This window comes from Echiichthys vipera (assembly GCF_963691815.1).
Source record: "Echiichthys vipera genome assembly, chromosome: 13".
NCBI lineage: Eukaryota > Metazoa > Chordata > Actinopteri > Perciformes > Trachinidae > Echiichthys > Echiichthys vipera.
The window spans coordinates 27,871,412-27,894,741 of NC_139838.1; the positions used below are offsets into that span (position 1 = coordinate 27,871,412).

Genomic DNA, 23,330 nt, shown 5'->3' on the forward strand with positions numbered 1-23,330 from the left:
GTTGTGATCCTGAACAGGAGCGCTCTTGACCTATGACAGAACTCTCCGACAGCCCAATACCACCGTGCCAGAAAATGCAGGTCAGGAGCAACAAGCTAACGTTAGCACCTCTCCTAGCACCAAACAGCCCGTCGCTGTAGCTGCTGTTGCTGAGCTGAGGCGGGTTCAGAGGGTCGGTCGCCCTAGAGAAAAAGTCTAAAATGAGTCTAATTGACGATGAAAAGACGTCCACAGACGACTGCATTTGGACCATAAATAACTGCTACACAGAGGGCAAACGGACGCCGACTTTGGATGTTTGGGAAACTTTAAAAAAGGGCGTCGCCTGGAGTTACACAACACCTTCAGTAGACGGGAACTGGACGTCCAAAGATGACGAAAATAAGTCTGTAAAAAGTGTGAAAAGGTCTTTAAGGGATCAAAGACGTGGCAGTTTTTGGTCTTTGGTAAAAAAAAAAAACACGTTCTGGGAGAAAACTAGACTTCTGCATCTTCTCTCGACTGTTTTCAGGCTTTAAAACTTCTTCCTGTTGGCTGTTACCTCCTTCAAGCTAACGTTAGCGCCCTTTGCTAGCACCAAACAGCCCGTCGCTGTAGCTGCTGTTGCTGAGCTGTGGCGGGTTCAGAGGGTCGGTCGCCCTAGAAGAAAAGTCTAAAATTGGTGGTGAAAAGACGTCCACAGACGACCACATACGAACCGTAAATAACCGCTAAACGGAGGGCGAACGGACGCCAACTTTGGATGTTTGGGAAACGTCGAAAAATACGTTGCCTGGCGTTACACAACAACACCTTCAGTAGACGGGAACTGGACGTCCAAATATGACGAAAACAAGTCTTGAAAATGTGAAAAAGGTCTTTAAGGGATCAAAGACGTGGCCTGTGGGCAGTTTTTTGGTCTTTGGTCAAAAAAACAAACGCGTTCTGAGAGAAAACCTGACTTCTGCATCTTCTCTAGACTGTTTCCAGGCTTTAAAACTTCTTCCCTTTAGCTGTGACCTCCTTCACGTCCCTTCAGATGGTGAAAGTCTGATTCAACGGATGAAAATCCTGCAGAAAATGTTCCAGCAACAACAACAACAACAGCCGTCTTCACTGCAAAGCAACTAAAATAAGGAAGACAGACTTCTCAAATCAAACGTGGTCCTTGGGCGCAGCAAAGATCACAACAATGAATTCAGCCCATCATCAGATCAATGTGACACAAACGTTATAGAAACACAAAACAGACAAAAGCTCTTTCCACATTTGATCTTTTACTCGTTCATTCAGGTCCAGAGTCACAAATACAGCAGCAGCGTTCAGTGTTCACTACATCTTTGGTGCCTATTGGACACGACTTCACAATAAAAGCCTCTGACTCCTCAAAGATACGAAGATTTTGATGATTTCTACACATTTATATACATTTATAATATATTTAACTACATTCTGTGCAGAGCGATTGTTTTCAAGTAACAGTGCATTTGGTGCGAGAGAAAGTGCGTAATTAATACATGACAACAGTTATCAACCTGTGGTGACTGAGGGCGCACTCACACTGTGCCTCCGTACCGTGCCCAAACAGGTAAAGCCTAGTTCCTTTGACCAGTGTGAGTGCAACCGTACCGCGCCTAGGAGCGGCACGCTTGCCGTCCACGGCCCGTTTGGCAGAGGTGGGCTTTTGTAAAGCACGTTTGCACATGTACGAGCACGAGCACGAGCACGGGGCCTACGGCGGCTCTGAGGTCATTTCCTGTGCGCCTGTTGGGACATAGAAAAAAGAAGGAGGGACCATGCGCGGACATTTCAAACAATGGCGGTGAAAGGTTCACGTTGGTGTGATGCGGAGGTGGAGTGTTTACTGCAGATTTGGTCGATGAAAAGATTCAAAAACAGTCGACAAGACGCACAAAAACTCAGAGGTCTACGGAAAGATCTGGAAACAAAGCCACGCATCGCGATGATGTCATCAATGCGTGTGACGTGTTACGGCGTGATGACGTATAGGCAGCAAGAAGCATTCTCCGAGGCCCAGGTAGTGTGAGTACAAACGGGCCTGGAGGGGGGGACAAGGACGCTAAAGCACGGGGCACGGGACGGAGGCACAGTGGGAGGGCGCCCTGATCCATTTCATCTCAAATGATCTTCATTGACGCTGATGTTTCGCATCATTCAGGTTTCAAATCTCAAAATCGGTCTCGCTCGACTCTTCCACCTCTTGAGTAAAGAAAGTAAAACAGGAAATAGACTGTTTAAACTCTCTTTTTCTCCCTGAAGCTGAACTCTTTCAAATTAAATCAGCGGAGAACACACTTTTGTTAAAGTCACCACAGACAGACAAAGTGTTAGCTACGGTCACAACACGGTGAATATGACAAATGAAAGAGCTAAATTCCATCTAAACGACAAAAAGCACAAACATTTACTTTGGATTTAATCCCTATATTAACCTCATTCCACAGATATTTCAAAATAAAACTTCCTGTGTGGATCAGTCGGCACAGTTTGAGGACACGCGGTGACAAGCTAAAGGAGCAGCCGGGGGTTGGTCCCGGTGGAGCCGTTTCCTGTGCGTGCGTTACTGGCGTGCGTTGATGATGTCGATAAACTCCGGTTTCAGAGAGGCTCCGCCCACCAAGAAGCCGTCCACGTCGCCCTGAGACGCCAGCTCTCTGCAGTTAGCTGCCGTCACCGAACCTGGAGAGAAATAAAAGGCTAATTATGTGGGAAATTAAACCTGACGGGGAACAAATCATTTTTTAAAGGAGCAGAACAGCGCCATCTAGTGTCTAGCGCAACAACAAAAAATAAGTCCAGCAGTCTTGTTGCCATGTTTGGAGTCTGTTTGAACCCGTCCCCTCCAGAAAATCACACCATAAAAATAACGTTATATACAAAAATCATCACTGACCTCCGTAGATGATGCGCACGGAGTCGGCCACGTCGTCCGAGACGTTGGCACGGAGCCACGCCCTCAACTTCTCATGGACCTCCTGAGCCTGGACACACACACACACACACCATTTACCTCGGAAGTGAGAGCAGGGAACGACGTCACACCCGAGTTATCAGCGTTTCAGTTTGTTGGGAAAAAAGTAACCAACGGCCAAACACGTTGTTACCTCGGCCTGCTTTGTAGCATGACATAACATGACAAATGTAAATTAAACTATGACAGCGTTTCCATATAAGCATCTAACAGTACTGTGTATACGGCTGACTTGTGTTAAGTGTTGATAAAAGGATTATTACAGGAGCTTCTTTACTGTTTATAACCGGGGCGGCCATCTTTGTTCCAGTTGAAAATTCGGATTGGAGCTCGGAAATCCCGACTTCCGAGTAAAACTGGAACGCACCATAACTTTCATGAAATGTCCAGTGAAGCGTTTCGTCCACCAGGCGCTCTTCTGAACACACCGCAAAGAAACCCCTTTACACCCCGATCCCGCTGTAGACCATTTCATTCATCACGTGAACACGGGCACGTTTCTTTTTTCTCCATCGACCGATCGATCGGTTAAAGAGTAGCGATGATTTCATTCGACCGAGACTCTCTTTCTAATTATTTTCCCATAATCCTTTGCTTGAAGTGAAAGTAAACTTGTTGGTTTTGGGCCGACAGCAGCTGAGCGGCAGCCTGCAGGTGTGATTCACGTATGTTTATTGTGGGTTGAGGTGGAGAAAATACAGGTTTACACACGAGGCACTGGATCTGCAGGGTCAGAGCTGAAGGCATAAACACTGGTCACACCCTCTGTCACCGTAAACACACCTGTCACACCCTCTGTCTCTGTCACCGTAAACACACTGGTCACACCCTCTGTCACCGTAAACACACCTGTCACACCCTCTGTCACCGTAAACACACCTGTCACACCCTCTGTCACCGTAAACACACCGGTCACACCCTCTGTCACCGTAAACACACTGAACACACCCTCTGTCACCGTAAACACACCGAACACACCCTCTGTCACCGTAAACACACCCTCTGTCACCGTAAACACACTGAACACACCCGCTGTCACCATAAACACACTGAACACACCCTCTGTCACCGTAAACACACCTGTCACACTGCCTTACCTGCTCAGGTGAAGCTGTCTTGCCGGTGCCGATGGCCCACACAGGTTCATACGCCAGCACCACCTTGGCCCAGTCCGTCACGTTCTCTGGAACACAGGAACCAGCGTGTGTAAAGAGCACTACCTGATATTTACACACACACATGTCACTTTAGGGGTCGATCCATCAAAACAATAAAAAAAGAAACGATGCAGGGTGGTGCCGTGGTGAAGCAGCGCGGGATCATGGGAGTCGGCTTCTCCCCGGTCCGAAACAAGCAGAGGGGGCTGCTGGGAGCCCCTTCACTCTGCAGTTAGAGTCCTCACTGAGCAGAGGGGGCTGCTGGGAGCCCCTTCACTCTGCAGTTAGTGTCCTCACTGAGCAGAGGGTGCTGCTGGGAGCCCCTTCACTCTGCAGTTAGTGTCCTCACTGAGCAGAGGGTGCTGCTGGGAGCCCCTTCACTCTGCAGTTAGTGTCCTCACTGAGCAGAGGGTGCTGCTGGGAGCCCCTTCACTCTGCAGTTGGTGTCCTCACTGAGCAGAGGGGGCTGCTGGGAGCCCCTTCACTCTGCAGTTAGTGTCCTCACTGAGCAGAGGGGGCTGCTGGGAGCCCCTTCACTCTGCAGTTAGTGTCCTCACTGAGCAGAGGGTGCTACTGGGAGCCCCTTCACTCTGCAGTTAGTGTCCTCACTGAGCAGAGGGTGCTGCTGGGAGCCCCTTCACTCTGCAGTTAGTGTCCTCACTGAGCAGAGGGGGCTGCTGGGAGCCCCTTCACTCTGCAGTTAGTGTCCTCACTGAGCAGAGGGTGCTGCTAGGAGCTCCTTCACTCTGCAGTTAGTGTCCTCACTGAGCAGAGGGGGCTGCTGGGAGCCCCTTCACTCTGCAGTTAGTGTCCTCACTGAGCAGAGGGTGCTGCTGGGAGCCCCTTCACTCTGCAGTTAGTGTCCTCACTGAGCAGAGGGTGCTGCTGGGAGCCCCTTCACTCTGCAGTTAGTGTCCTCACTGAGCAGAGGGGGCTGCTGGGAGCCCCTTCACTCTGCAGTTAGTGTCCTCACTGAGCAGAGGGTGCTGCTGGGAGCCCCTTCACTCTGCAGTTAGTGTCCTCACTGAGCAGAGGGGGCTGCTGGGAGCCCCTTCACTCTGCAGTTAGTGTCCTCACTGAGCAGAGGGGGCTGCTGGGAGCCCCTTCACTCTGCAGTTAGTGTCCTCACTGAGCAGAGGGGGCTGCTGGGAGCCCCTTCACTCTGCAGTTAGTGTCCTCACTGAGCAGAGGGTGCTGCTAGGAGCTCCTTCACTCTGCAGTTAGTGTCCTCACTGAGCAGAGGGGGCTGCTGGGAGCCCCTTCACTCTGCAGTTAGTGTCCTCACTGAGCAGAGGGTGCTGCTGGGAGCCCCTTCACTCTGCAGTTAGTGTCCTCACTGAGCAGAGGGTGCTGCTGGGAGCCCCTTCACTCTGCAGTTAGTGTCCTCACTGAGCAGAGGGGGCTGCTGGGAGCCCCTTCACTCTGCAGTTAGTGTCCTCACTGAGCAGAGGGTGCTGCTGGGAGCCCCTTCACTCTGCAGTTAGTGTCCTCACTGAGCAGAGGGGGCTGCTGGGAGCCCCTTCACTCTGCAGTTAGTGTCCTCACTGAGCAGAGGGGGCTGCTGGGAGCCCCTTCACTCTGCAGTTAGTGTCCTCACTGAGCAGAGGGGGCTGCTGGGAGCCCCTTCACTCTGCAGTTAGTGTCCTCACTGAGCAGAGGGTGCTGCTGGGAGCCCCTTCCCGGTCCCAAAGCACTCCCAGGCGCCACTTTCTCACTACATTTAGAGACTTTTCACAGCTTCTTAGAACTGGATTTAGAAACAGAGCCTAGAGCAGTTTAGCTCCTTATTCAGAGCATCAGGGAAAAGGGAGACATCTGTGCTGGGCCTCATTCAGAGGGAAACTGTTAAACTTAGGAAGAGGAGGAGAGAAGGTCCGGAGGAGCGAGAGTCAAACGCAGCAGAGACCACTGACCCATTTACATTTTTAATCAGCGTGCAGCCGGCTGTCAGCACAGAGGTGGGCTGTTACCATGGAGACCATCAAAATATATTTTAATATCTGAGTGGAAACAGAGAATATTTCTGCAGAAGTAGTCTCACAGCGTGATCGTTTAAATAAACCTCAACTAAAGAGAAATAAAGAGGGATTTTGGTGTGAAACCTTCATCAGTGAGCAAATGAAATAACTCAATTATGATTATTATTGTTATTATTATATTATTATTATATTATCAACACAAAGACAAAAAAGGGAAGATCTAGAAGACCAACGATTTAATATTACAGAAAACAAATACTGTAGCATTAATTACAAACAAGAATAATAAATATATATACTGTAGAATAAATTCAAATATATACGCTATTATACATAACAAATAAGAAAAAATATATACTGTAGCATTTATTTTAAAAAAAAATACAATGTAGCATAAATGGTAAAATAATAAAAATAAATATATACTGTAGAATAAATTCAAATTTATATTGTAGCATAAATAAAAAAAAATTAAATGTATACTGTATTATAAATAAAAAATAAATATATATTGTAGCATAACTAAAATTGTAAAATACTGTAGCATAAATTAAAAAATAAGAAAAATATTAAATATATACTATATTATAAATAAAAAATAAAAATATACTGTAGCATAAATAAAAAAAATGAGAAAAATAAATATTTACTGTAGCATAAAAGTTTCTGATTCGTGTTGTTTACCTGCGATGACCTGCGTCTGAGCGTAGACGACTTCTTCTGTGGTGCCGGCCTCTCGCTCCTCCAGCTTCTCCCCGACGCAGGCGATCACACCCAGGTCACTGTCCAGAGCATGAGCCACCTGAGACACACACACACACACTCTTTACCTGCACACCTGAACACCTGAACACTCACACACACTCTTTACCTGAACACCTGAACACCTGAACACACACACACACTCTTTACCTGCACACCTGAACACACACACACACTCTTTACCTGCACACCTGAACACCTGAACACACACACTCTTTACCTGCACACCTGAACACCTGAACACACACACTCTTTACCTGCACACCTGAACACGCAACACACACTCTTTACCTGCACCTGTGTCTCTTTGTGTCTCTTTGGTGATGTTTTGTGTCTCTTTGGTGTCGTTTTGTGTCATTTTGTGTCTCTTTGGTGACGTTTTGTGTCTCTTTGGTGACGTTTTGTGTCTCTTTGGTGTCGTTTTGTGTCTCTTTGGTGACGTTTTGTGTCTCTTTGGTGACGTTTTGTGTCTCTTTGGTGACGTTTGGTGTCATTTTGTGTCTCGTTGGTGTCATTTTGTGTCTCTGTGTCTCTTTGGTGTCAATTTGTGTCTCTTTGTGGCTGTTTTGTGTCTCTTTGGTGACGTTTTGTGTCTCTTTGGTGACGTTTTGTGTCTCTTTGGTGACGTTTGGTGTCATTTTGTGTCTCTTTGGTGTCGTTTTGTGTCTCGTTGGTGTCATTTTGTGTCTCTTTGTGGCTGTTTTGTGTCTCTTTGTGGCTGTTTTGTGTCTCTTCGGTGTCGTTTTGTGTCTCTTTGTGGTCAATTTGTGTCTCTTTGCCGTTGTTTTGTGTGTGGTTTTGTGTCGTCTTGTGTCTCTTTGTGGTTGTTTTGTGTCTCGTTTGATCTTGTCTTGTGTCTCTTTGAGTTGCTTTAAGGTTTTTTGTGTCTCTTTGTGGTTGTTTTGTGTCTCTTTGTACTTTAATGTAGTGTATGTAATGTAGTTGTAGACTCGAGCGTGAAGACTTTGTTGTGTTAAACACTTGCAGCAGAATAAACCACAGAACAATTGAACCGAATCAGGACGGGAGACATTAACACTCGTGTTCAGATGAGCGTTTTCAGACTGAACCGCGTCCACACAGCATGAGGAAGCTTGTCTCACCTTCTGACCAATCAGCTCGTCACTTTCCCCGAAGACGTGGCGGCGCTCCGAGTGTCCCAGTATCACCCACTCTGCCCCGCAGTCCTTTATCATGGCCGGGCTGGAGGAGAGCACACGTGCGTCAGGCTGCAGTCTTATAAATAAACAAGATCTCACTCTGAATAATTCACGAGTGCGCTCCTGCAGTGGGCGGGATACCTGATCTCCCCCGTGAACGCGCCCTTGGCCTCCTTATAACAGTTCTGGGCTGCGACGCCGATCCTGAGGTCCAGGTGAGACCGAGCGAAGTCCAGGTAGATGGAGGGAGCGCCACACACCACCTCTGAAAGAAGAGTTCACGCTGTGTTTTCCTTACATCACATCATTCAACAGACCAACCGTCCTCGTCCTTCACACGCACAGATGAACGCGTGCACGGCTCTGGATCTCCTGTGCATGAGTTTCCTGTCTGGATCATTCCTCCTGCACAGCTAACGTCTACTTTTGTGTTCATGTGATACGTCCGACATCTTTAACGCAACTATGCACGGCCCAGAAGGTGCAGCACGTAGGCTGAGAGGCAGATAAATGGATTTCATTTAAATAAAAAACATGCTTTTTGGTCCTGAGCTGGAAGCTTTGACTAAGGGCGCCCTCCCACTGTGCCTCCGTCCCGTGCCCCGTGCTTTAGGGTCCTTGTCCCCCCCTCCAGGCCCGTTTGTACTCACACTACCTGGGCCTCGGAGAATGCTTCTTGCTGCCTATACGTCATCACGCCGTAACACGTCACACGCATTGATGACGTCATGGCGATGCGTGGCTTTGTTTCCAGATCTTTCCGTAGACCTCGGAGTTTTTGTGCGTCTTGTCGACTGTTTTTGAATCTTTTCATCGACCACATCAGTTCATGTACGCATCTGACCAGGCTGGGACTGGACCAGGACCAGGACCAGGAGCAGGCTGGGACTGGACCAGGACCAGGACCAGGACCAGGACCAGGCTGGGACTGGACCAGGACCAGGAGCAGGCTGGGACTGGACCAGGACCAGGACCAGGCTGGGACCAGGACCAGGACCAGGACCAGGACCAGGCTGGGACTGGTCCAACTAACTGGTGTGGAGATCCAGGTCTTTAACCTCTCACAAGGCCGATGATGTCACTGAAACCTTTTGTGCTCCAAGTGCCAACGCCCGTCGTTAGAGTTACAGTCGTTGGTGGAAGTTGGTCTGGACTTCGTTAGTCCTGGTCCTGGTCCTGGTCCTGTCTTAATGTTTATTTATTCTTTATTACAAGTATTTAATCTTTAAAGTGAAATTTGAACAATAAACTAACTAACAAACTAAAAAAAATCCCCTTTTAACATTTGAAGGAAACAGGGACAGCAAAGAGAAAAACATGCACCTCAATATAAATTCATGTTTACTGCATCAGTGATGTTTAGATGTTACATCACAATCTTGTTTATATTTATTTATTTATTAATTTATTTTGCAAACTGATTCAACTGACAAAGATCAGATGAACCTGAACCATGAAAAGGGACATTTTCCTCATTTTTGTGTCTTTTATGTCACATTTTCTTCATTATTATTAATATTATTATTATTATTTTGAAACGTATAACTGCATAGTTTCTATATTACTCAATATATAAGGTAACTTAAACTAAACTAAAGGCTGTTGCCTGGTTACCACCCTGGCAACCACTTGTACATGTTAGTCTGTATTGTATCAGAACATCATTTGTAAGAGTTTTACATTATTATTTAATTTAAAATTATTATCATGCAAATTAATTATTGAAGAAAGCACAATGTTTCGTTATTGAGGTATGAAAAGAGCAGCCTGGCATATAAATATTAAATAATATAAAAATAAATCATAGAAATATTAAATAATAGAGAAGAAAGTAAAATGTATTAATTAAAATAAAGTCCCATTGAGTAAATCCCTGAGGCCTTTAAGTGACTCTGATCCCCGGATCTCGAAGTCACAGTGTCCCCGGCTCTTTCTCTATCTGTCCCCGGATCTGTGAAGGATCTGTGCGGCCTGAGCGAGCACGACCCCCCGCGGACACGGACCCGTCCTTACCGGTCTGGTCGTGCAGGCTGGCGGTGTTCAGGGTGCAGATGAGCGGCTCCAGACTCTCCTTGGTCCCGTTCATCTTCCAGTTCCCTCCCACGAAGAAGCCCCGGAGCGCCATGGCCGGCTGAAGGTGACGGAGAGGCGGGGAGGAGAGGCGGCCGAGACCCGGGGAGGAGAGGCTGCGGAGACCCGGGGAGGAGAGGCTGCGGAGACCCGGGGAGGAGAGGCGGCGGAGACCCGGGAGGAGAGGCGGTGGAGACCCGGGGAGGAGAGGCGGCGGAGACCCGGAGGATCAGCTGCAGGAGAGAGTGTGTGTGTGTGTGAGTGTGTGTGTGTGTGTGTCAGGTGCTGTCGGAAATATGAGAACTCCACAACCCTCCTCCTCCTCTTCTTCTTCTGCTGGTTTCTAAAAAGTCAAACAGCTGCACATTAGCGCCACCTGTCGTTTCAATACAGCACCACACACTTCATTTAATTTAATTTAATTTAATTTAATTTCATTTTATTTAAATTGAATTTAATTTAATTTAATTTCATTTCATTTGAATTGAATTGATATATTAGTATATATGTTCATATATATACATACATATATAAGTATATATATAAAAGTATCAGCATCAAAATGTTCTTAAAGTACAAAAAGTAAAAGTACTCATTCTGAAGAATATTATATCATTATTATTGATAGACTGTGGTGGCAGGTTTTCTGTCTCTTTGTAGTTCCTTTGTGTGTCTTTGTAGTTTCTTTGTAGTTGTTTTGTGTCTGTTTGTAGTTTCTTTGTAGTTTTGTGTCTCTTTGTAGTTTCTTTGATGTCGTTTTGTTTGTCTTTTATAGTTGTTTTGTGTCTGTTTTGTGTCATTTGTGTCTCTTTGTAGTTATTTTGTGTCTGTTTTTGGTCGTTTGTGTCTCTTTGTAGTTTCTTTGCAGTTGTTTTGTGTCGTTTGTGTCTCTTTGTAGTTTCTTTGTAGTTGTGTTGTGTCTCCTTGCGGCTCCATGTCTTTTTCAGCATTAACTCTTTTTCCACAAAGACGAAACCACCTCAAGTAAAAACCTTTTTTTTTTATTATTGCATATTGTGTCCGTTCAGCTTTTCTATTGTAACAGGGAGGACGTTTTTATGTTGTCAAACATTTGTGTGACCTCCCAGCTCATCATTGACACACACAGACACACACAGACACACACACACTCCGACATGGTGTTAATGCAGAATTCTATGTTTATTAGAAAGATTTTCAAACAAACAAACATGTCGTCTTTTTACAGGAGGAACTGCACGAGTGTAAAAGTACTACAAGATGCAGCTGGACCCAGGGGAGTGAAATGAAGTTCACAGCGTGTTTCACAGGTCGGACCGCCCCCCAGCAGCCACTCCTCGCCCAGCCCGCCGGCCTGACCCCCGACCTTCAGACCCTGTGGACATGTGTCTCTCTGTGGTCGTTTTGTGTCTGTTTTTGGTCTTTTGTGTCTCTTTGTGGTCGTTTTGTGTCTCTTTGTAGTTGTTTTGTGTCTGTTTTGGTCGTTTTGTGTCTGTTTTGGTCGTTTTGTGTCTCTTTGTGTTTGTTTTGTGTCAGTTTTTGGTCGTTTTGTTTGTTTTGTGTCTGTTTTGGTCGTTTTGTGTCTGTTTTTGGTCGTTTTGTGTCTCTTTGTAGTCGTTTTGTGTCTGTTTTTGGTCCTTTTGTGTCTCATGAGTTTGATTTCCTTTAAGCTCATCATTGACACACACAGACACACACACACTCCGACATGGTGTTAATGCAGAATTCTATGTTTATTAGAAAGATTTTCAAACAAACAAACATGTCGTCTTTTTACAGGAGGAACTGCACGAGTGTAAAAGTACTACAAGATGCAGCTGGACCCAGGGGAGTGAAATGAAGTTCACAGCGTGTTTCACAGGTCGGACCGCCCCCCCGGCAGCCACTCCTCGCCCAGCCCGCCGGCCTGACCCCCGACCTTCAAACCTTCATTCGTTTGGGTACGTTCACGGAAACAGCGGCAGCCATCTTGGATCAAAGTGTGCCAGGTGTTTGCAGGGGACCCAAGATGGCAGCTCTACCACACACACACACACATGCTCTGGATATGTGCAGCCCCAAAAAAATAAAATAAAAATAAAGACACTGTACATCAACTCTCCTTCCTAATCCCTTAAACTATACAATACAAATAAATGTACATATCAGCTACATAAGTGCAGGGCTCGTTTACAGGTCGAAGACAATAAAAATAAATCTGTGATCCTACAGTCTTATTTTTCAATATTCAAGTGTTGTCTCGCTTTTATTTTATGGTCAAAAATCTATTTGTTTCATAATTGACATCCTCATTAAGAGCTTCTGCTCGGTAATCATCCTGAATAATGTGCTATTTTTTTACGTTTTTATACTTTTCCGGTGTTCGAAGCGGTGAAACTCTCCCGTACGTTACAGCGAGATGCACCGCGCACCGTTTACCTGATGCCATTTATACGACGTGACTCATTCGCGACCTCTTGTGTTTTTTTGCATACGTGACTGAGGAAGAAGTGGAGAGGGAGAGAGAAAGAGAGGAAGACCCGCGCTCAAACGTTGGTCCGACCTCCTCTTCACCCTTTTCCTCACCCTTTCCTCCTCTTCCTCCGCTCCTCCTCTCCCTCGCCCCGGTGTATCACTCCGTCGGGACGCCTCAGTTCCACAGTTTGAGGAAGCTGTCCCAGGACCCTGTGCACACGCCCATGCCGTCCTCGGGGACGCCGGTGCAGCTCACCCTGTTGTCGTGGCCGGACAGCACACCTGGAGGAGAGGAGGAGGGAAAGGAGGATGAGGAGGTGCGCGAAAGGGAGGAAGAGAAGAAAGGGAAGTAACAAAAAGACGGAAAAAGGAAGGTGAGTAGCGCCAGAGCAAAGGTGGAAAGGTACGGTAAAGAGAGGACGGATAAAAAGGAGCGAACGGGTGAAGGGGGAAAGGAAAGAAGGGAGGGAAGAGGAGAGGAAAGAGAGAGAGAGAGAGAGAGGGAGAGAGAGAGAGAGAGAGGGAGGGAGAGAGAGAGAGAGGTCTGTCTATCTGATCTTTTTATGTGCGAGAAAATATATTTTTTTTTTGCAACGAGATTTTTGAAAAATCGCGGATGATCTTAAAGGTGTCGTCTTAACTTAACCGTCACCTTTTGTTGCCAAAACTTAACCGTCTCCTTTAGTCGTCTGAACTTAATAGTCTTCTTTTATCATCTGAACTTAACCGTCTCCTTCTGTCGTCTAAACTTAACCGTCTCCTAAACTTAACCGTCTCCTTTAGTCGTCTGAACTTAACAGTCTCCTTTTGTCGTCTGAACTTAACCGTCTCCTTCTGTCGTCTAAACTTAACCGTCTCCTAAACGTAACCGTCTCCTAAACGTAACCGTCTCCTTTAGTCGTCTGAACTTAACAGTCTCCTTTAGTCATCTAAACTTAACCGTCTCCTAAACTTAACCGTCTCCTTTAGTCGTGTGAACTTAACAGTCTCCTTTTGTCGTCTAAACTTAACCGTCTCCTTTTGTCGTGTAAACTTAACCGTCTCCTTTAGTCACCTAAACTTAACGGTCACCTTCTGTCGTACGAACTTAACCGTCACCTTTAACGGTCACCTCTTGTCGTCCTCCCACTCACCGACTTTCTCGCCCTTCAGCGTGTCCCAGATGTGGCAGTTGAAGTCGTCGTAGCCGGCGAAGATAAGTCGTCCTGAGTTGGAGAGAGCCACAGACGTGACGCCGGCGTTCAGGCTGGCGTCCTGGTATCCGATCACCTCCTGGTCGGCGCGCAGGTCGTACATCTTGCAGCCGCAGTCGTCGGAGCCTGTGATGAAGGCGTTTCCACTGGGGAAGAACTGACGCAGGGAGAGGAAGTGAAGCTCGTGTTTGCAGCAGTGTTAGAAGACGTGGTGTGTGTGTGTGTGTGTGTGTGTGTGTGTGTGTGTGTGTGTGTGTGTGTGTGTGTGTGTGTGGCGTGGTCCTTACAGAAATGGCGTTGATGTCGCTGGTGTGTCCGGAGAAGGTCTGTTTGCAGGTGCCGGCCCTCAGGTCCCACAGCTTGGCCAGAGAGTCGCACGCTCCGGAGATGAAGGTGTTCCCGTCGGGGGAGAGAGCCAGAGACATGCAGTCCCCGATGTGGTTGGTGAAGATGATCTTCTGCTTACCGGTCTCCAGGTCCCACAGGCAGCTGGAGAAGAGGAGCGAGGGAGAGCGAGGAAGAGCGAGGAAGGGCGAGGAAGAGCGAGGAAGAGCGAGGAAGAGTGAGAAGAGCGAGGTAGAGCGAGGAAGAGAGAGGAAGAGAGAGGAAGAGCGAGGAAGAGCGAGGAAGAGCGAGGGAGAGTAAGAAGAGCGAGGAAGAGCGAGGAAGAGGAAAGAAGAGCGAGGAAGAGCGAGGAAAAGAGAGGAGGAGCGAGGAAGAGGAAGGAAGAGCGAGGAAGAGCGGGGAAGAGTAAGAAGAGCGAGGAAGAGCGGGGAAGAGCGAGGAAGAGGAAGGAAGAGCGAGGAAGAGCGAGGAAGAGTAAGAAGAGCGAGGAAGAGCGGGGAAGAGGAAAGAAGAGCGAGGAAGAGTAAGAAGAGCGAGGAAGAGCGAGGAAGAGCGAGGAAGAGCGAGGAAGAGCGAGGAAGAGGAAGGAAGAGCGAGGAAGAGCGAGGAAGAGTAAGAAGAGCGAGGAAGAGCGGGGAAGAGGAAAGAAGAGCGAGGAAGAGTAAGAAGAGCGAGGAAGAGCGAGGAAGAGCGAGGAAGAGCGAGGAAGAGAGGGGAAGAGGATAGATGAGCGAGGAAGAGCGAGGAAGAGCGAGGAAGAGGAAAGAAGAGCGAGGAAGAGTAAGAAGAGCGAGGAAGAGCGAGGAAGAGGAAGGAAGAGGAAGAGGAGAGAAGAGCGAGGAAGAGTAAGAAGAGCGAGGAAGAGCGAGGAAGAGCGGGGAAGAGCGAGGAAGAGGAGAGAAGAGCGAGGAAGAACAAGGAAGAGAGAGGAAGAGCAGGGAAGACGAGGAAGAGCGAGGAAGAGCGAGGAAGAGGAAGGAAGAGCGAGGAAGAAGAGCGAGGAAGAGAGAGGAAGAGCAGGGAAGACGAGGAAGAGGATAGAAGAGGAAGAGCGTAAGGAAAGAATGAACGGAAAATCCTCTCTGCGTCTCTTTTTTGTGTGAAATCTTATTCACAAACGATCATTTTTTGGTTGTTTCCTTCGAGTCTCATCATAAAAAAACACCCGTCACTACAAAACAAACCACGACGCAGCGCTTTCACTCGCTATCCCACTCACTCACGTGGGTGCGTGTTTTCTCTTTATGCATATTTACGTCCTGCAACCCTGTGTCTTTATTAGACGCTTCATTCCCTGAAGACGTAATGAAACAATTTACGGTTAAATAAAAAAAAAAGCTTTTTTCTGGTCTCTGTTACTGCGTTAAGTAATCAAGTGTTACGGCCGAACAAACAAAGAGAGAGCGACGACTACGGACGATAAAAGGAATGAAACAAAACCAAACTCGAGGCTCAGGAGGAGGCGACTGTCGCGCAGTGAGATTCAAACACACGTGCAGTTCGCGCTCATCGCCACAGGTGTCGCCAAAGAGCCAGAAACAGACACCTGCGGAGTCGTAACTCTGAGATTTCCCTCTGAAAACGGGACATATTGCGGATGTTCAGATAACCGCGGGATGAGACTGAAGGCTGTAAACTCACCAGGTGGTGTCGCCGGAGGCCGTGAGGATCTCATTGTCGCTAAGGAAACGGCAGCAGGACAGGTAACCTGGGTGTGAGATCCAGACTCAGTCCGAGCACACACGGGTTCATCATCATCGTGTAACGTGAACGTTTGCGGGGGTGTCGGGTCCTCACCTGTGTGTGCGTCCAGCTCCCTGAGGGTCTTGGGGCTGGCGGCCTTGATGTTGTACACCGTGCACATGTTGTCCAGACCGCCGCTCGCCACCAGGTTACCGGAGGGGGCGAAGGCGACGCTCATCACCCAAGCGGACTTTAGAGGGACAGCGACCAACTGGGGGGTGGAGAGTTTGGTTTGTTTACATGTTGGGGCGTCACTTAAGTAAGACACGGACGCAGTTTACACTCAAATCAACCTCTGAAGTCGATCTGCCCACCAGCAGTGGATTATTAATTAATTAATTATAATTAAAACAGTGTAAATACACTGTAAATACAATGTTATACACTGTAAATACACTGTAAATACATTGTAATACACTGTAAATACATTGTAAAACACTGTAAAACACTGTAAAACACTGTAAATACACTGTAAATACAATGTTATACACTGTAAAACACTGTAAATACATTGTAAAAACACTGTAAATACAATGTTATACACTGTAAAACACTGTAAATACACTGTAAATACACTGTAAATACAATGTTATACACTGTAAAACACTGTAAATACACTGTAAATACACTGTAAACACTGTAAAACACTGTAAATACAATGTTATACACTGTAAAATACTGTACTACAATGTAAATACACTGTAAAACAATTTAAAATAAAACACGTGTGTGTGTGTGTGTGTGTGTGTGTGTGTGTGTCTGACCTTGTTCCCTGTGAAGGTGTCCCAGACGAGCAGCTTTCCATCCTGTGATGCACTGACCATTGACCTGCGACACAAACCACAAACGACACCCTTTAACCCTGAAACACGACTTTCCCATCCGGCTCGAGTCCAAACGTCAGCTCTCATTACTCTCATCACTCACTGTTAGAATAGAATAAGTGGTGTTTTACTGGGACACGTGAGCAGCACAGACCACTGACCCTCAGACTCTACGGGCCTCACCTGACCCTCACCTGACGCTCAGACTCACCTGGAGTCAGAGCGACTCTACGGGCCTCACCTGACCCTCAGACTCACCTGGAGTCAGAGCGACTCTACGGGCCTCACCTGACCCTCAGACTCACCTGGAGTCAGAGCGACTCTACAGGCCTCACCTGACCCTCAGACTCACCTGGAGTCAGAGCGACTCTACGGGCCTCACCTGACCCTCACCTGACCCTCGGACTCACCTGCAGTCAGAGCGCCTCTACGCGCCTCACCTGACCCTCACACTCACCTGGAGTCAGAGCGCCTCTACGGGCCTCACCTGACCCTCACCTGACCCTCAGACTCACCTGGAGTCAGCGGACCAGTGCAGGGAGTAGATCTTGGCCAGGTGACCCTTGAGCGTCTTCCTGAGCTTCAGCTGCACTCGGCCCACATCGGTCGCCGCTCCTGCCGCCGCCGCCATGCTGCCGTCGTTCACAGCCTTACGGGCCGCCTGGGGGCCACGCAGGGGGGCACATGTTGGGGAGAAGGGGGGGACGGTTAACTCCACTTAGATCCACACGCTTCCTCCGCACACGCAGGTTCAGTTTGGGTTCATTAGGACGATGTTACGCGTGATGAAGTGCTTTAAACGCACGCGGATGAACGCTACTTTAACAATAACTGTGATATTAATTAAGTTTGTTTTAATCAGAGTGATTTTTGCTTTTGTGTTTGATGCAAAGAGAGAAAAAAATAATAATTCATAACAATAAAGACACAGTTAAGAAGAGAAAAACTACTAAAAAACATAAAAAAGATACTTTTAAAATGCTTTAACAAATGTATTTATGTAAAACCTTTGATACAAAGTGCTTCACGTAGCAAAACTGAATAAACAAATGGCAAAAAATGAGAAATAAAAGTCAAAATAATAAAATAAAATAATAATAATAATGATAACAGTGATTCAACGTAATATATACCAATATTTTTAATGGAAATAATTAAAACAATTACTTAATATTGCAGATTTATATTAATACAGAGAGGGTTTGTCGTTCTGTCACATTTGTATGTATTTACCGTCATATTTTACCCGTTTTATACGTTTTTATTTGTCGTTATTTTATTGTTTTGTGATCGTAATGTCGCTGCGTGTGGGATCGAACACTCAGTGGGTCTAAATAAATATCATATAAACTAAAAAATGAACTGTTTCAGTGTGATTTGGGGAAGTTTTCCCACTTTTTAATGTAAATAAACCTGTTTTTAAACCTGTCGGAGGACCTGAAGGAGTCGTTTTGGAGGAGAAAACAGGAGAAATGTGGTTTTCACATCAGATACGTGGCGTCACGCTTTGAACCGCCTTCGACAGGAAGTAGCCGCTGCGTGTTTTCGGCGTCTCGGGACGTTTCCTCACCTCGATCTGCGTGCGGAGGCCGTCGCACTCCTTTTTCAGTTTGTCCATTTCAGCTTTCTCAGCTGCCATGGCGACGGTTGTTTGGGGTTTTTACTGACGGGTGGAAAAGAAGAAGGTGTCACTCTGAAACGAGAAAGAGAAGAAGAAGAAGAAGAAGAAGAAGTGCGTTAGTGATGTGTGTGGAGCGTCGACGACAGCAGCTGCTGCAGGAGTTAAAGGGCTTTGGACCCAGTTTGGACCCACATCAGCAGGTCGGGCGTCGCTCTCTGACCCTGGTGCTTTGATCCGGGACACTCGGGTGGATGTGGCGTCGAGTCTGGAGCAAAGATTAGACGCGTACCTGACAGGTTTTAATCCCTCCCCGTCCCTGAGGCAAAGTTGTAATACGGTTAGCTCTTAGAGTGTGAAGGGGGGCAGAGAAGAAGGAGGACGAGTGGAAAATCTTGCGTCACGTTGGGAGACGGAGACGGAGGACACACGGGGGATGGGACCCGGATGCAGACACGGACCTCAGGAGACGTCATTAACACATTTAATAAAGTTGCACTAAAAACAAAGGAGAACTGATACAAACTGGACACGAGTAATGAGCACGAGAGGACGGGTACGCAGGGAGACGTCAGGGTGTGGAGGGTATGATCCGGCACCACACGAGGCTCAGGACCGGCTCAACCCTCCTGTTCTCCTTGGGCTCAATTCGACCCGATTCAGGGACAACTGGGAAAACCTGGAACTGACAGGATGATATTTTTGCGTTGAATTGACCCCGTTCACGCCTCCGTCCTCGATATTGGACATTTCTTTCATCCCAAATATCATAAATAACAAAAAAATAGTCCTTACAGATGATTTACTTACTTTAAAACACACAAACAAAGATCCCTCGATCCAGTTTCAGGTGCATCTGCACGATAATTCATTTTGTTTTCTGTGTATTTCCCAAAGTCACGTTAAAGGTGTTCTGGATGTGTGTGTGTAAGAAGGTGTTTGGTGCTGTGTTTGATTTAAAATGCTCAACAAATACCCTCAGAGTACCTGACATAGGGTCAAATTGACCTCAAGGTTAAAAGGAGTTAGTCACATTTGAGGGTAACAGAAGGGTTAATGTGCAGAGAGGCAGGTGATCGATGCCAACGAGGATCACCTGACGGGGAAACGAGCTCAAACCAGGGGAACAGAGAAGGAGCACGTACAGGAAAACACCGACAGAGGGAGACAAAGACAACGAGGAGGAGGAGAGGAGGACTGTCCCGACCCAACACGACACTTTGCTCGTGGTAGAAAATGAAATAAAGGGTAAGAACGGAAAGATTGCACAAAGAATAGCAGAGTATAAATGAAGCAGGAGGAGAAGAAATGAAGAAGCGAAGGAGAGAAACAACGTAAATCGTCCACGTTTCTGAGTTTCACAGCTGGAGTTTTAATGTTCGATATAAAAGAGTCGAGATCGATCACAACAAAACCCCAAAAATCGGCTCCGAGCTCTTTAACTGGAGGATTTTACGTCCCGCTCGTCCTTCGGTTTGATTCCCCCTTTTTTTAAAAAGGTTATTTTCCTTTTGGGAACTTGTTCGTTCACTGTCGTCGGCTCTGTGAGGTCGAGTCTCGGACCTGTGTGCGACAATAAAATAACATTTTCAGTCGAGCAACAGCGAAGAGAGAAGGGTTTCTACACCTTTCGCTCGTCCTCGCTGTCTTTACTTCGACGTTATTCTCATTCCAAGCCCCGTGCGCGTGCAGGAGTTCAGCGTACGCGCCTCAGTCTCAGTCACAGGACGCTGACGCATCATTATTTAACACCCAGCGACCTCTAAGTGGCAGTGAAAGGCTTTAAAAACATGGTATGACTGTGAGCGTTCAGCTAAACAACGATGCAATCAGGGAACTTCAACCACCTGTCATCTCAATGCTCACTGCACCTTTTCCTCATTACAACGTTCATATTATGAGGACTTTGCACATCTGACGCAGCACTGCAGTTTGTGGGGACACAAGTCAGACAGGGCAAACACGATTTACAGAAATTAACCATCAATGACTCGTTGTTTATGAAGCAGGAAAGTCAAACATTCCCGCGTCGCTGCTCCTCAAACGTGAGGGTCTGCAGCTTTTCTCCGTTTCGTACATTCGATATATTTTAATCATCGAGTGTTCAGCGAACAAAACTGTGAGATCAATAAAAAAAACAACCAAAAGAATAACTGAGAGTGGAAGAGTCGCAGCCCTGAACGTACATCCTGCACACTAACATCTGAAAATGGGTTTAACAGTAGAAGTGAAGGGTGGGGACGAGGCCTACGTGCAGCCGGACGCAGCTTACACCTGTGACGGGATGCAGGGGCGGAGGATATGGGCGGTGCTGCTGCTGCTGCTGCTGCTGCTGCTGCTGCTGGTGGTGGTGGTGCTGGTGGTGCTGGTGCTGGTGCTGCTGGTTGCTACAGGGCTTTAAATCCCGGGCAGGAGATCTTAAAGGAAGCTTTACGGGTCAAATCTCCTGTCATCCGATTACCGCCTGCTCTTTAACTCGGACGGGATCAGAGCGCGCAGGAGGGAGGGTGACGTGGAGGCTCTGCTCTGCTCGAGCATCGGCAGCTCCTCGTCTACGGTCCCTTTCATCGTATTTGACAGAAACAATGGAGCGTTTGTGATCTCGCTCTTGTCTCGAGTGTCGAGTGAAATCCCCCGAAACGATAGGAAAAACAATTCACCGTGAGTTTGCAGGAGGCACGGTGGCTGCGTGAGGTTCGGCCCTGTGTGACAGATCAGGCGGCGGCTTACCGCTGCCACACCTGAGGCACCAATCCTCTTTGGCAGCTTCCCTGCAGTCCGAAGATCACCTTCAAAAGGGTTTAAGGAGTCATTACTGTGGAGGGCGCGCGGGAGGACTGAGTCTGTTAGTCGCTAGATAACAAGATAAAAAGAGGGTCGAGAGTAGAGCGGAGTCGCCTTCCTGCACCAGAAATGGCCCCTGAGTTCTACAAACCACCTCAGACATGAACATTGGAGCAGAGCCGATGCTTCTCCAGAATCACTGCACGTGCACAAACTGCAGCTTGATGGTTTGAGGGCGACCCAAGTGTCCCGTCGGTCTCCTGTTTTGCAAACTGAGGCAAAAAGTCCACTTCCCTTTCTTTAAGATCTCACAGAGTCAGATGATGCAGCTCCAAACGTCCTCCACCTGCGGGAGAGCGACAACTACGCGAGCCTAAAAGGAGAAACTCACCTTTAGCACACACGCACACACGCAGCGTGGTCCCTTCTCTCCCTGTGCGGCTCCTGGTCCCTGCGGCTCCGCGTTCTCCCCTTCGAGCTCTTTTAGATTCCACAACCCCAGGGCGCACGACCTGCTCGCTGGCTCCTCCGACGCTCTCCCCCGGCAGACTGATAGCAGCTTACTTGTGAGAAACTCTCTCTTTCTCTCTCCCTTCCTCCACCACCGTGAAGAACAGATGAGGATTGGAGGGGATGAAGGAGATAAGGGATGAAGGGATAAAGCTCAAAGATGGAAATAGAGAGGGAAGGAGAGGGACGCAGGCAGAGGGAGCATGGCGAGAGGAGGTAAACCGATTGGAGGAAGAAAATGAGGTTATGAGGTCAAAAGACAGGAGCAGGTGAATAAATGAAAGGGGAGAAAGGGAACAGGAGGAGATGAAATGTGAGAAAATGTGAGAAGTAAACGACGCCTGTTGCACGGGAAGACACGTACAAATGCATGCGTATCGTTAAATATGGAAGAACGTGCTGTTGTCGTGCGCTTTAATGAGTCTCAGGTGCGACGACAGCGCTCTAAAGGAAGTAAAAGAGCTTCATTCCATCGAGTCATTTGCAACCTCTTGCTCGTGAGTTTGAGACGTTATTTTAATTTTGATTTTTCCAGAAATGCCCCCGGTGGGGAGGTGACATTGTGCCGTGAGCCCTGGCATTGCAGCGCATGTTTCCCGTCAGGGTGCGGGGAGCAGGGACGGACGGGTCTGGGGCGGAGGTTGACATGGGCGAATTGGTTTGTCGGAGCTAATGAGCTGAGCCCGGTTAATCAGGGTCTAATGGGATATCCGGGGACGGCCAATCTCGTTAGGGAATTAGAGCAGGTCAGGCTAAACGTGCGTCACACCTGACACACAGCGGAGGCAGGGACAGGGACGGCGAGTGGATCAAGAGTCGAGCGCGCTGGTTTTTGCCTCAAGCTGAGACGAAGACGTTCGAAAGGAACCATCAGGAGTCATCGGCGCGGCGGAAATATGGAACGGTCGAAAGGAAGTCAGATAAACGGAGGGAAAGGAGGGAAGGAGGGAGGTTTTGGGGTCGATCCATGACAGGAAGTAGAGCAGGAACTGGTCTCCAATGAGAGATGATCTCGTTTGGTCCCCCCCACACACACACACACACACCTTTGACATCCTGTAATCTGTCTTGTGGCTTGAGGGGAGATTTCCTTTTTAATTTTTACTCCGCATGAGAAAAAACCTGTGTGATAATAAAAGTTGACATCTGCCCTGAATGCTGATGAATAATCCACTTGCAGCATTGCAGTGAGTTTGCGGGCTACCGTTGCATTGTGGGTAATGTAGTTTTGGTGCGTTAAAAAAACACCAGCAGGCGGATCTGGCCCGCGGGCCTTGACTTTGACCCCCATGCTTTAAGGAGACCTGTTTAGTCAGTTACAGACGCCAAAGGCCCCTGACCAAGCGTCACTTTTTGACGTGTTGGGTGTGAGACTGTGTTGGTCGAGCGACAGCCAGCAACAGTTGCTCTCTCTCTCTCTTTTCTGCACTTTTTTGCTTTTTTATCTTATTAACTGTCTTTTTACAGTTTTATGCTCATTGTCGCTCTGACCCTTTCCCATCTTTGTATTGAAACTGTTGCACAATATTTTCCCCCGGGATAAATGAAGCTTCTTAAATCTTGAAACGCAACAGAAACAACAGATGGGCACCCTCTGAGGTGCTTCGTCTCTTCAGTCAGGGGTGAGCGGAAGAACAAGAAGAAGAAGAAGAAGAAGAAGAAGAAGAAGAAGAAGAAGAAGAAGAAGAGTTCCTTTATTCATCCCGCAAAAATTAAATTTTTCACTCTATTTTTTCATGTAACACACACACAGGCTTGAAATACACACATGCAACTAATGG

The 23,330-nt window shown here is 47.5% G+C and overlaps 2 protein-coding genes across 2 annotated transcripts; both read right to left on the minus strand.

Moving 5' to 3' along the window:
• Positions 1 to 1,968: 1,968 nt before the first annotated feature.
• Positions 1,969 to 10,362, minus strand: LOC310955585 (triosephosphate isomerase). The gene is made up of 7 exons (XM_083925499.1): positions 10,043 to 10,362; positions 8,171 to 8,294; positions 7,973 to 8,072; positions 6,792 to 6,909; positions 4,069 to 4,154; positions 2,894 to 2,981; positions 1,969 to 2,679 (listed from the first exon to the last, which is right to left on the minus strand). Exons 1-7 carry the CDS (start codon positions 10,152 to 10,154, stop codon positions 2,561 to 2,563), a joined length of 747 nt encoding a protein of 248 aa, XP_083781625.1. The 5' UTR covers positions 10,155 to 10,362; the 3' UTR covers positions 1,969 to 2,560.
• A 2,317-nt stretch (positions 10,363 to 12,679) lies between these two features.
• On the minus strand, positions 12,680 to 18,276 carry gnb3b (guanine nucleotide binding protein (G protein), beta polypeptide 3b; the record flags this gene model as incomplete). Its single annotated transcript, XM_083926037.1, has 8 exons — positions 12,680 to 12,814; positions 13,666 to 13,882; positions 14,013 to 14,214; positions 15,712 to 15,778; positions 15,868 to 16,024; positions 16,578 to 16,641; positions 17,153 to 17,298; positions 18,208 to 18,276. The coding sequence occupies 8 exons, from the start codon at positions 18,274 to 18,276 to the stop codon at positions 12,708 to 12,710; spliced, it is 1,029 nt and encodes a 342-aa protein (XP_083782163.1). The 3' UTR covers positions 12,680 to 12,707.
• Between the last annotated feature and the right edge of the window lie 5,054 nt (positions 18,277 to 23,330).

Coding starts and splice junctions, on each gene's coding strand:
- LOC310955585 (XM_083925499.1), bottom strand. CDS start 10,154: ATGGCGCTCCGGGGCTTCTTCGTGGGAGGGAACTGGAAGATGAACGGG. Junction 8,073..8,170: donor GCGTTCACGGGGGAGATCAG/GTATCCCGCCCA, acceptor GCTCTCCTCCAG/CCCGGCCATGATAAAGGACT. Junction 6,910..7,972: donor ACGAGCTGATTGGTCAGAAG/GTGAGACAAGCT, acceptor TGTGTGTCTCAG/GTGGCTCATGCTCTGGACAG.